Here is a 12,943-nt window from a genome sequence, read left to right as displayed (position 1 = left end):
ACCAGGACCTGTCATGGGTTTCACGACCTCTTAAAAGGCTGGCCCTCCACTCGACGCGGTTTGCTGCTAGAGTTAAAATCAATGTTAAAAGCTACCATATCGCGCTTTACACAGTCCTTAAAGCGGAGGAGTGGGCGTCCTACATTGCGCTTGCCTGATGCGATTTGGCACAGCATAGTCCGTCTGGGCAAACGAGTACTGTCCATACGCTGCACATGGCCCAGCCACCGCAAGCGTCTCTGCTTTAGGAGCGCGGTAATACTAGGCAGCTGAGCGATGTCCAGCACACTTTCGTTGGTGACCCTATCTTTCCATGTTATGTCGACATGCGCTGTCTTCGGAGTATACTCGACATAACATGGATAGTTACCTACTCATGAAATAAAACTATGGAAACGGTTTAAATCGCGTATAATGTAAAATTGTAAATTCATTATACGCGATTAATCCGTGTCCGTAGTTTTATTTCATGAGTACATAAGTAGGTTTTTTTAATGGGATAGGAGGCAAACGAGCAGACAGGTCGCCTGATGCCAAGCGATCACTGCTGCTCATGGACATATAGGCAGCATGTGTGTGCAAACGTACCTATGTGTGCAAACTTTCTGCTTCTTCATAATACGGAAAGTAGGTGAAATTATTGCAAGATTTTACCCGTACAGGCATAGTTACATACAGACTTAACATCCTATAAGTTATTCTTTCGGTATATTCTAATCCTTAAAAACTATTCCCTATTGGGATAATTTAGTACCCGTTGTAGTAGTTCGGTTTACTCAGGATGATTTCCTTCTCCGAAAAGCGACCTACCAAATATCAAATGACGTTCTCTGGAGTTCTGATCAAACAGAAGTCCCCACTCCATGTGCATATTCTTAGTTTGACGTTACCTATGTAAGTATTATTAGATGAAGTTCACATAATATATATGACTATCTATAATAATTTCTGGAAGGTATGCATTTCAATATGGTATTCTATGTTTGTTTTTAGTCCGCATCCAGAACGTCCATCCATAATTTAGTTATTTATTCCACAAGAGGGTAAAGTGGTTCATTAAGTACCGCGTAAGCGAGAGATAATTCAAGCACGAGCTCAGCTAGTGGTTAGAAAGTGGAATCTTTGAAATTACTTTGCACTCTTGGGGATAAAATGCAACTATGCTTTTCGCTTTTGAAGTATCAAGAGTTGGTATTGTGAGATACTATGAATTCAGTCGTATCCATGATTCGACGTGAAGTTAGGTTCAATTACATAATTATATTATATTCCACAAGAACATGGCCATTTTAAAAGTCCAAAATTGAAAAAAAATGACACACAGTTTAAATAAAACATACGCAGACATCATACAATAGGCAACTTGATTGTACTTAAAATAAAATATTTCATACCATGCACGAAATAAAGCATCAGATAAGTATAAGAAAAACATGGACAGAAGTTATTTTAAACTTCAATTTATATTTTATAAATGAAATAGAAATATAAAAAGTAAATCAGTTGACCGTGATGTCACTCAATTCGAAGGCGTTCAAAATCGTTTTGACAGTTCTTAATAAGAAGCTGATTTAACTAGAAGTAGCCTGGACTTCTGGTTGGGACGCCATCTTAGCGGTTTCGTGTCGTGAATAATTTATTTTTCTTTTACTCATTAATGTTGTTTAAAGTGTAATATTGATAGCGTATTATGCAGTAAACTAATGGTGTAGTGAGAAGCTGATGAAGAATTGTTCTCGAAACGCGTTTAGCCTCTTTTTTGTCGTAAACGGCCGGTAGTCCACGTGCTCTTGTAAAATCTAGCTATCAATTTACAAGTGCTAAGTCACCGTACAATGTCGTACTTACTGTACAAAAATTACTAATATTAGCTCATATCACCTTGACACTGGCGAAATAGTCCCAATGGACTGAAGCCATTTAATTTTAAAAACTGAACTGAACTGAGAAGTAGCCTATTTGAATACCTGAAATCTAAGTATAAATATTGATTTCCTAAGTCAAACACTACAGAATACAGAACACAATCATTTATTTTGCCAAATTGGATATGATGCTATTATTAGAAACGTAATTCAGATATAATATTCGTACAAGCGTGTAACTGAACTCGACTTAGTCCTAATGACACATCACCTGCCAACCTTAATCAGTAGGCCAGAGACATGAATATGCGAACATATAATTGTGTATAGATTCTCCATTATCTCATGTTTCTCAGCGTCACCATTGTATTGGATAATGAGGAGAAGTCAGGGCCGGATTGAGTCAATGGGGCTTGTAGAAAAATATATCCCCTAGAACATCGCCGTCGAGTGCTATCAATATTCTATCGGATACATTCTGGGGAGTGCACTCAAGAACTCCACGACCTAATCCCTCCTTCTCCTTTCCATCTTCGGACGTCTAGGCGGGGAGAACGAATGCACCCGTATGCGGTCAGTATTCCATTTGTCCGCACAAAACGATTTGCCTCATCCTTTGTGATGTGGACTGCAAAGGAATGGAATGCGCTCCCACCATCTGTGTTCCCAGATAAATACGACCTCGGTCTCTTGAATAGGCTATTACTGAATCGGCGAGCTCCATCTTAGACTCTGTCTTCACATTCCATCAGGTGTGACTAGAGTCAATCGCTGATCAGTCTACAATAAAATAAAAAATAGTAGTAGTAGTAAAACACTTTATTGTACCAGAAAATAATACAACACACAGGAAAAAGAGCTTATGAAATATCAAGGCCCTTCAAATTAACAAACGAACTTTATCGCCTTGATAACTTTAGTGCACGTTAATGAATAAGGGGGGTAGGATTTAGAAATGCGTGAGCGCCAAATACGCGGGGCCCTTAGCTACTTTTTCCCCATCATTAATCCGTCACTGGCAGAATCGTGTGGAGAAACAATTAACACAGCCCATAACAAATTGGACCCTATTCCAATGAGACAAAGACCGCCTGAGCTGGTATCTGTGCTAATTGTCAACAATCCATGGTTCTACTTGCGAAGTACATAGATGAAACTACTTAGCTGTAAAACATTCGTAATAAAGTATTTTTTATTCATATAACAGTAATACATAATAATAAAAACAATAAAATAGCTCCTTAAATAAAACTACAAACTAAAACTAAAATCTAAACTTAAGACACACTAAAACTTTTTTAGTTTTAGTTTGTAGTTACGTAAGTACAAAGTTTGTAGTATGTTGCCAGTGGACGGCGATTTGCCCCAAATCGCCGTCCACTGGCAACGTGCCCAGAAGGGTGGCAGCATTGCCACGTTGTATGGCAATACTGATCCGCTGTGCCAGATATGACCCAGCCCTCTCTGGTCACGTGTCAATTCTATAAACGTAACGGTATTTAGTTACAAAGGTAAATCCCTATTCTGTTTTGCTATAAATTTTAGTCGATCCATACTTTCATATTATACTTAATGGGGAAAGTGTGTCTGATTGTTTGTCCGTCTTTGACGGCAAAACGGAGTGACGAATTGACGTCGTTTTTGAAGTGGAGATAGTGAAGGGATGGAGAGTGACATAGGCTACTTTTTGTCTCTTATATAGGTACAAGGTGCTCGCGAGGAACCCGCATAACTTGAACCACGCGTTTCTGAGGCCAAAAGAAAAAAAATGTTATATGAATTTTAAAATTTTTCGCAAAAAAATATTTCTTTTTTGTTTTTTTTTCCAACTTTATTGGACGTATTTTCACATAAAAAGGAATTTTTATGCATAAAGTTGGCAATTAAAATGAGTTCCTTAATTTTTTTTTCTAAAAACCAAATTTTTTTGAAGTTTTTCTTGTCACATTTTGACATCTATCAATGACTACTGTGAGACTATGCTCCACAATTGCGCATCAGCGCCGTTATAAGAAGACCTTTTCTACTGAGTAACAATACCGAAATGTTTTTTTTTAATTGGCAATAACTCTGAAACTAGACGAAATCTAGAAAAGTTTATATGACATTTTAGTCTTAAAATGTGACCAAGAATATGCCGTTAAAGTTATATGGGTTCCTCGCGAGCACCTTGTATATCTTATCTTATATTTTATATAACTTTCCTTGATTATAACTGCCACATATCTATGTAGAACAGGGTCTGAGCATACATGGCGGCGACCTACACGATACCATAAAATACTGACTTAACTAGGTATAAATAAAAACTGCGTGTGTAGCCGAATGCACAAACGCTTACGAAACGAAACGCTGGTAGATATCTATCCTATCGCTCTTGCGTATTGGCGCGACAGAGCCAGAATACTTTTCGCGGCGTTTCGTTTTCGTTTCGCGTCGCAGAAATGCCATTCGGCTACGGGGCCTGATAAACTAACTAAGTTGACAACAATGACAACTCATATAAGGTACTGGCAATGCTGCCAGCCTTCTAGGAACGGTGCCAATGAGACATTTTTTGTTTATAGTTCTCTGTGCATATGCAGTGTGTCAGCCCTAACTTTGTTTTAGAATAAGTTACTAGATACCGAAAACTCATTTATGTCCTAGTATTATCACTACGTAATTTAATATATAAAATAGACGTCACCCCAAGACGTGTGTACATAAGGAAAGGTATGGAAAGATTTGCGATGTCCGGCGCGGCTTCCGTAGCTCAATTGGTTAAGAGCCTTGCACGGATTGTAAATGATGCGGGTTCAAGTCCCGCCGGAAGCGTAGATTTTTCCATTTTTTCCTTTAATATAAAAACAGTTATTTATTGTAGATTATTTAATGCCGAGCTTTACATTTAAATTAAATAAATAAATATTATAGGACATTCTAACACAGACCGAATGAGCCCCACGGTAAGCTCAAGGCTTGTGTTGTGGGTACTCAGACAACGATATATATAATATACAAATACTTAGAAAACATTCATGACTCAGGAACAAATATCTGTGCAAACATCACACTAATAAATGTCCTTACCGGGATTCGAATCCGGGACCGCGGCGTAGTAGGCAGGGTCACTACCGACTATAGGCCAGACCAGTCGTCAATTCTACTGAAGGAATTTAAAAAGTGATCAATTCAACTAGGTAGTGCTTTTGCTGAGGTGTGCCAATAAAGAGTATTCTATCTATCTATCTAGTGGTATACAGTACAGACTCTCAATTTCAATTTCATTTTTACTTTCATTTTAGTTTTCAGTGTTTTCACTGATTTTCGAGTAACGAAATCGAATACTGGTAATTCTAAAATCGACCCTTAATTATTTGCATGATATACCTAGGTATCTTATCAGTGAAAACAGCCACCATTCAGTAATTAATGCGTGTACTAGTTAGTAAGTCGTAATAGATTCGCATTTTGACCTTATTACTGGACTTATCAACCGATTTTGTTTATGTTAGAGAAATACTTAGAGATGTACTCGCGATAACAAAGAAGAAGCGCAGCTCTATTTAACCCTTAAGTATATTCCTATTTTGAATTAGCCGGAATTATTGTAAACAAGTGTGGCCAGTGCTATAAAAAAAATTCACCATTCGAGGTATCAAAATTGCCGAACTAACGAACACCACGATCCGTAACACTCACACGGCTCACACTTAGTAGAGATCACGACAGCTGCAGGGTTAAAAGATTTTTTTTTTAGTTTACGCTTAAATGAGCTAAGACCATTGGAGTTGCGTATAGGGGGTGGTATATTATTCCAGCACTTCGTAGCAGAATATCGAAAACTGCCACGAAATGCTGCTGAGCTGCCGTGTCTCGGACAAACTAGTCGGGTAGCTTCTCTCGTTGGTCGCGTAGAGAAAGTTAGCCTGTGAAAGAGGTATAATGGTTGTTGATGGCGCACTACTCCGAAGAAATAATAATTTATTTGATTTTGGACTGTAATCTAGTTCTTAAGCTTTTTCTAACATGTATCTTTTTTTGTTAATTTCAATTACTGTCTCTCTTATGTACCTTACGAAAAAAAAATATTAATAAAATAAAATAAATACAGACGTGAATCTCTTTGTTCCAGTATGCATGCCGATCCTGGCCTACGGCACAGCCATGGGTTGGATCTCCCCGCACCGGGCCCTGCTCACCGGCCCCGACTCCCCCGCCGGAGAGCCCCTGACGGACGACCACGTGTCGTGGATGGCCAGCATTATGTTCATCTTCGCGCCTATCGCGGTATTCGTGTTCGGGGTGGCGGTGGATAAGTTTGGACGGAAGAGGGCGCTGTTGTGTGCTTCTGTGCCGATTGCTGTGAGTATCTTTGAGTCTTCCGTGTGGGGATCGATTAAGGTCACCACCCCTTATGGTTATGGTTATGATTATGGGTTCCGTTTTCCGCACTTAGCCTTAAAGATAGGGGCCATTGTGCGTGCTGTATTTGCCAGATAGGGTTCTAGCCAGCCTAACTCCGCCCTGAAGCGCAGGATCCTCCTGGTGTCTCCGCGGGCTTCTCGGAGTGACCTCGTCGTTTTGAGGATTTGAGCCCGTTGTGTGTTCACTCCCTCACATTCCAGTATGACGTGGGCGACCGTTTCTTCGGCCGACAGGCATCCTCGACAAAGAGGATTCATGTCACCACCCCTTTTCCGTGTGTCTTACAGTCTGACCAACAGTGGCAAAATTGCAGTGTCATCCCTTTCAAATCAATATGTGTGAGAAAACGGGACGACACTACGATGTTGCCACTTGTACAATTTGACCAAAAAGAGTAGAAATTGAAAAGTCGACTGTTGGATATGGGTTCAATTATGGTGTGGGCTCTCTTAACCCGTCACTGAGCAAGTTTTCAACCCAGCAAAAAGTGGCCTAATTTGAGCAATAGATAGGCTACTTTGCCTCCTAGTCAAATCAGCTTCTTTTTAAGAACTGTCTAAACGAATTTGACGACCTTGCTAATATGGAATTAATATGAAATCGAATTGAGTGACGTGACGGTCAATTCAGTTTATATATTTCTACCTGACTTATGAAATAGAAACTGTATTTAAAAAAAAACTTCTGTCCATGTTTTTCTTATAATTATCTGATGCTTTATTTCGTGCATGGTATAAAATATGTTATTTAAAGAATGGTCAAGTTCCCTATTTCATGTAGGTATCTCTAGAAGGTCAGTAGTCGGGTGGTTTAGTCTGTTTAGAGGTAATGACATCTTCCGCGTAAGCTGTATACCTTCTGGTTCGATTCCCGGCTCGGCCACCTTTGTTAGCATAATAATAAAGATCTGTTCCGGTATATTTGGCGTTTTGGCCGTCGCAAGGTATTTGACGCTGACTGTACCTCTCGAGGGTCGTGAGCAATCGGGTAGTTTAGTCTACATAAATGTAATGACATTTTCCTTGTAAGCGTAATACCCTGGTTCGATTCCCGGCTCGGCTACCCGTGGACTTGATCGCTGTTTATTTGGTGTATGGCATCTATTTCTGTATGACAGACACAGGCTGGATTGATGTACAAGTCCACTTCTGTACTCTCAAACGGAGTAGACAGAGCACATGAAGCCATTCAAATTTCAGTGCCATTCTGGCAATTAAGGGGTTGAAAGAAAATGAAATTTTGACATTGCAGTTTGCCAGCCTCTCCCCTACGAAACTATTCAACTTATATCCCACATGTAGTCGACTTTTACAACACCCATGGGATGAAACGGGGTAGTGAAATCTTTAACCCATGACCACACGGGTACGGGTTTCTGATTAGTATAATATAATTTAAGCTTTGAGTTTATGTTTATGACGATAACCGTGTTTTTGTGACAGCTGGGCTGGGCCGTGAAGCTGTCTTGCGCGCAGCCAGGCGCGCTGGTGGCTGCGCGTGCGCTGATCGGCTTCGGCTCCGGCGGTGGCTTCGTCGTGTGCCCTCTCTACGTGAAGGAGATCAGTGAGGACAGCATACGAGGCATGACTGGCACCTTCGTCATATTCTCACAGGTAAGCAGTCAGCTGACTCGAGTTTCTTTAGGTCCACAAGGCTCCTACATTGAGAGAAGAAACAACCAATTTTCATGTTCGTTCAACAAGTTTTTTGGTTAAAATAGCACCTACGTGCTCTTTGGTTCAAACAACAAGTTAGGTTTTGTTAAATGTAACTAGTACATTTTACAAGTTTCATTTTATTTGAATCAATATTTTATTTGAATCAACAAGTCGATTTTATAAAAAGCAACATGACTCATATTGTTTTAAACATATGTTTGGCTTATTAAGCTGTGATGCCGTGTAAATTATTTGAAATAAATGTTTAAATGTTTAAATGTTATTCAGTCTAATATCTTTTAACAAGTTTGACCTTGTTGTTCGAACAAATTCGACTTCTATCATCAACATTGTGATTTATTCCGTTTACTAATATACTTTTGTTTCAAACGGATAAACCCGCAACAAGTCGAACTTGTTTGAATTTAACAAGTTCGACTTGTTGCGGATTTATGCAAATTTCTCTCAGTGTAGGTGGATATTTTCTTTTCAGTCAGTCTCAATACAAGATATACACTCACTTTAATTGTTGAGTCATTGAGAGGTCATAATATTTTTTTCATGTCATGGTTAAAGCTATGACGTGTCCAGTATAAAATGGGCTAGAAGTGGATCAACAATTAAAGTCCGTGACCGTACTCATTGACTAAACTAGCGTGACAAATACGAACGTTTCCGGAAAAATACGAAGGAAACCCTTTTCGCACTACATCTGTAACAGCTCTTTTGACTTGTCCCATTAAAACTTAATATCTGGGCAACCGAGCTTCGCTCGGTTCTGTTTCGTATCCTTGACATGTGTCGCCATCTAGTTCAAAAATGAATAGTACCTACATCGAGCGAAAGAATTCTCAGCCTTAACAACACAACTACTCCACACGAGATGGCGCGCATTTCGCCACAAAAACTCAAATAGTGTATTTTCTATTCGTTTTAGCCTTGACCTGTGTCGCCATCTAGTGTTTGCAATAAATAGTACTTACATCGACCGAAAGAATTCTGTCTTAACAGTACAACTACTGCACACGAGATGGCGCGCGAAGAAAAACGCATGAAAACTCGAAAATTCACGTTTTCCGGGACCTAAGGATAAGTTACACCGATTTTTCACCCCCAAAAACCCCCACATAACAAATTTCTGCGAAATCGTTAGAGCGGTTTCCGAGATCGTCAGTGTAAATAAATATATATATATAAATAAATAAATAAATAAATAAATAAATATACAAGAATTGCTCGTTTAAAAGTATAAGATTTACGTCTCTATCTATTAGTTCACTTGGTATTAAATTCAGCTAACTTTCTCTATTTTAATGTGCTATTTAGCCCCAAATGGCTAAGGACGAAGCGTAAGCAGTACAAATATCCTTAATCTATAGTTAAGTTTTATAAATGAGCTAAGGCTTTTCTAAACTAAGACGTACGGTGTGAACGAACTGTGTTGTGTGGCGAAAAACATCAGTGACCCTCTTTTACCCCGTCTGCCTAAAAATATATATCCTATCAAAACTATTTATGTACATAAAATACTGCCAATTGATACGAGACCACTCGGTGTTATGAAACGAGTGGTAAATATGAACGTGGATGGATACAATGGTTATGGAAGGCCTAAGAAAAGATGGATGGAATGTGTGAAAAATGATATGAGATTGAAAAGTATTAGTATGGAAATGACGGAGGGAGATGCTTCGCCGACCCCAAATAATGGTAAAAGGGCAAGGGAATGATGATGACTGCCAAGACGTGACCATATAAGGCTCGTCTGTCAGAAAGTTATCAGATTTCTTGTAGGGCCAAGCTTCGAAATCTACATTTTAAAATTTGTGGTTCAATAATGAACAAGATTTACTATGGGAAGTACTAATGCTGAAATTGCAAAAATAATGATATTGTAATTCGACGGCGGCGATAGCTTTCATACATTTCGACTGTCGTGTAGATTTCTATGCAACAGCCAATGTTTTTTTCGCGATTTCAGCATAGGTCCCATAATAATCTAATAATAATCTATAATCTTTAAAAATACGTCACGGATTGTGATGTGGCATTTTTTAAATAGCTTGATTATTGATTAAAGAGAAAGGTTTATATGTAGGTATAATATTAGCACGAAACCGGGTCGGATCGCTAGTTTAACATAAAAGTAGCCTTTAGATGCACCCTACAATTAGACCTTTGAGGGCTATATTTTAGCATCCACTTCTGATCCTCCCCCGCGCTTATAAATATGGATGTGTACCCTTCGAGTAGGTACTCGAAAGAGACACGTGTAGGGCCCAATTCTTAGTTCCCTACATATAAATAGTGAGTCTGGTACTTCCAATAATGGAATCTTAAGGTGGTTTTCCAATGCCAATTTTTAGTGGTAAAGAGTCATCTTGATTTCAATTCTCGCCTCGCCTTGTCTGGCCTCGCCCGGCCAGTGGAAAACCACTTTTTCCCCTCACTAGCTCGGAAACACGTGTTTTGTCCTTTAATACCAGCGGGTAAAAACGCATTTTATCCACTAGTGGGTAAAGTAATTTGACCTTGAATAAAGTCAAATTAACTGCTTTAAAATTGATACAAGTAGGTGAATCTAGTAATAAACATGATTTACCACCTGTGGAACTACTGGAAGCAGTGATAAACGCATTTTTTGCGTTGTAGTTTCCTCGCTATAGTGAGGGGAAAAGTTTTGTGTTACACTCGGGTGCAAATGTATTTTACTTCTCATGACTATGTGTTAATTCCACACTCGGCGTTAAAATACAACTTTGCCCCCTTGTATTTAACAAATAACTATGTATTACACGACTTTGATGTAAGGATATTAATTAGTTAGGTGATCTCTAGATTTCTCAGAGGGTGGTCAAATTCTTAACTCGTTGGACAGGAATGATTCCTGTGTGGAGACGGGTTAAGAATTTTACCACCCTCCTGTGGGTGTCTTTGAGTCCACTTTAGAGGGTGGTCAAATTCTTAACCCGTTGGACAGGAATGATTCCTGTGTGGAGACGGGTTAAGAATTTTACCACCCTCCTGTGGGTGTTTCTGAGTCCACTTCAGAGGGTGGTCAAATTCTTAACCCGTTGGACAGGAATGATTCCTGTGTGGAGACGGCTTAAGAATTTTACCACCCTCCTGTGGGTGTCTCTGAGTCCACTTTAGGATTGTGTTTAATTGTAGTGTGGACTGTGGGCGATAGGATATCAACCTGTTACCCGTCACTACATAATGGCACAATTTTGAAACTTGAGCAGTTTCATGTGCGCTGCCTATCCCTTTTGGGAATACAGGCCTGTGTTTATCTATGTATTTTGTACTGTTATGACATAGACGGCAAACGTGTAGGCAAGTCATATTTAAAGTCACATACAGGTCTAGGCTACGTTTCCTGTGGAGGTAAACATCCGGCCCAAAGGAAATTGCTACGCCAACACTTTGGTCATTAACTGGGTTGACGAGATGATCCACTGAGCACTCCACTTCACTGTCCTGCGCATCATTTTGCAGATGAGCATTTTTTTCGTCACTTTTATGAAATCTGAAAAATTATGCTATTTCTACTCAGAATCACTAGCTCTTTCAATCCTATAGTAGTTAAAAAAATTGTCCCATAAGATTTTTTTTATTTTGTTACCATTTTCCGTTCATGTTGTGTGGGGTAACAAAAGGGGAAAGTAACAAAAATATATGGAAATTCTGGGACACTTTTTGTCTCCCAGTGAGATTGAAAGCACTCGTGATTCTGAGTACAATTGACCTAAAATTCCCTAAAAAAAATCAAAATAAAAAAAATGGCAAAAAAAAACGAATAGCAAAATTGCATTTTATCCACAAGAGTGCAAAGTAATTTAATACAAATTTTAACTTGATGTCTTAAGCGGGCAGGTAGATTTTACCTATAAATGATGATTTTGAATCATAAATATTGAATAAATTGATGGATTTGAATTACTTTCATGTTTTATATTCAGTATTTTGTTCGTGTTGGTGAGGTGAAAATTTTTGTGTTTCACTCGGTGGCAAAGTTTTTTTTAACCTTCGTGCCTTGACACAACAAAATACTGACTATAAAACATCAAACTAAATCAAATCTAATATTGTCTTCGGTTACCGCGATAGTTACTCATAAAATAAAACTATGGAAACGGATTAAATCGCGTATAATGAATTTAAAATACATCCCGACGTTTCGAACTCTTTACAGCGTTCGTGGTTGTCAATTTTGTGTAGATTAATGGTTGGTGTGGAAAAAACGTGACAGGCTAGCCCATTGCCTACGCTACAATTTGAACCCATATCTGCGGCGTTTCGGTGGCGTTTCGCGTCACAGAAATGCCATTCGGCTACGGGGTCTGGGTTCAAATCCCGGTAAGGGCATTATTTTTTGGGATTACCACAGATCCTGTTCCTGAGTCATGGATGTTTTCTATGTATAGCTACAAGTATTCGTATATTACATATATCGTTGACTGAGTCAACAACACAAGCCTTCTTGAGCTTACCGTGGGACTCACTCAATCTGTGTAAGTCCTAGGTACAATATTTATTAATTTGTATTTACTTCGTCCATTTGTATGTATTTATTTCATTTAAGCTACTACAATCATGTTCAAGAATAATATTAGGTAAATACAATACAATATTCTTTGTGTCATAAACTAACTATCAAACCTTCTCTCATACTTATTACCTAGTTACCGTTGTTGACAATGTTGACATATTTTGCTTGTCACTTAATTGAAAATATATTGTTATGATTGAATAACGTACGTGTTTATAATTTATTATGTAACACTATGGTCACAGTATAATAAAGAGTACTATCGTACAGTAAGGCCACTTCCGCTCCCCGCTGAAAGCGCCGCCCACCCCCTCTCGGTTACCTCGCAGTTACCGCCTGACCTGTCATATTTCACTCATACAAGCATAGTACGCGTTCACCTACACGAGCTTAGAATGTGTGCTAGGAACGCGCCTCTTTCATATATTTGATCGCCAGTGTCCAAGATGTGCTATGGT

The 12,943-nt window shown here is 38.9% G+C and overlaps 1 protein-coding gene across 1 annotated transcript in view; it reads left to right on the top strand.

Annotated features, from left to right (window-relative positions):
- LOC125242095 (facilitated trehalose transporter Tret1-like) overlaps nucleotides 1–12,943 on the top strand; it is a 93,621-nt gene that overhangs the window by 8,772 nt on the left and 71,906 nt on the right. The window contains exons 2-3 of the mRNA XM_048150803.1: nucleotides 5,983–6,212; nucleotides 7,718–7,888. Coding sequence (XP_048006760.1) covers nucleotides 5,983–6,212; nucleotides 7,718–7,888 — 401 coding nt within the window. The remainder of the gene's footprint in view (nucleotides 1–5,982; nucleotides 6,213–7,717; nucleotides 7,889–12,943) is intronic.

The sequence above is a fragment of the Leguminivora glycinivorella genome, unplaced genomic scaffold (genome assembly GCF_023078275.1).
Source record: "Leguminivora glycinivorella isolate SPB_JAAS2020 unplaced genomic scaffold, LegGlyc_1.1 Scaffold6, whole genome shotgun sequence".
Classification (NCBI taxonomy): domain Eukaryota; kingdom Metazoa; phylum Arthropoda; class Insecta; order Lepidoptera; family Tortricidae; genus Leguminivora; species Leguminivora glycinivorella.
The sequence above is the reverse complement of the archived record's forward strand: the minus strand, read 5'-3'. Positions and strand labels throughout refer to the sequence as shown.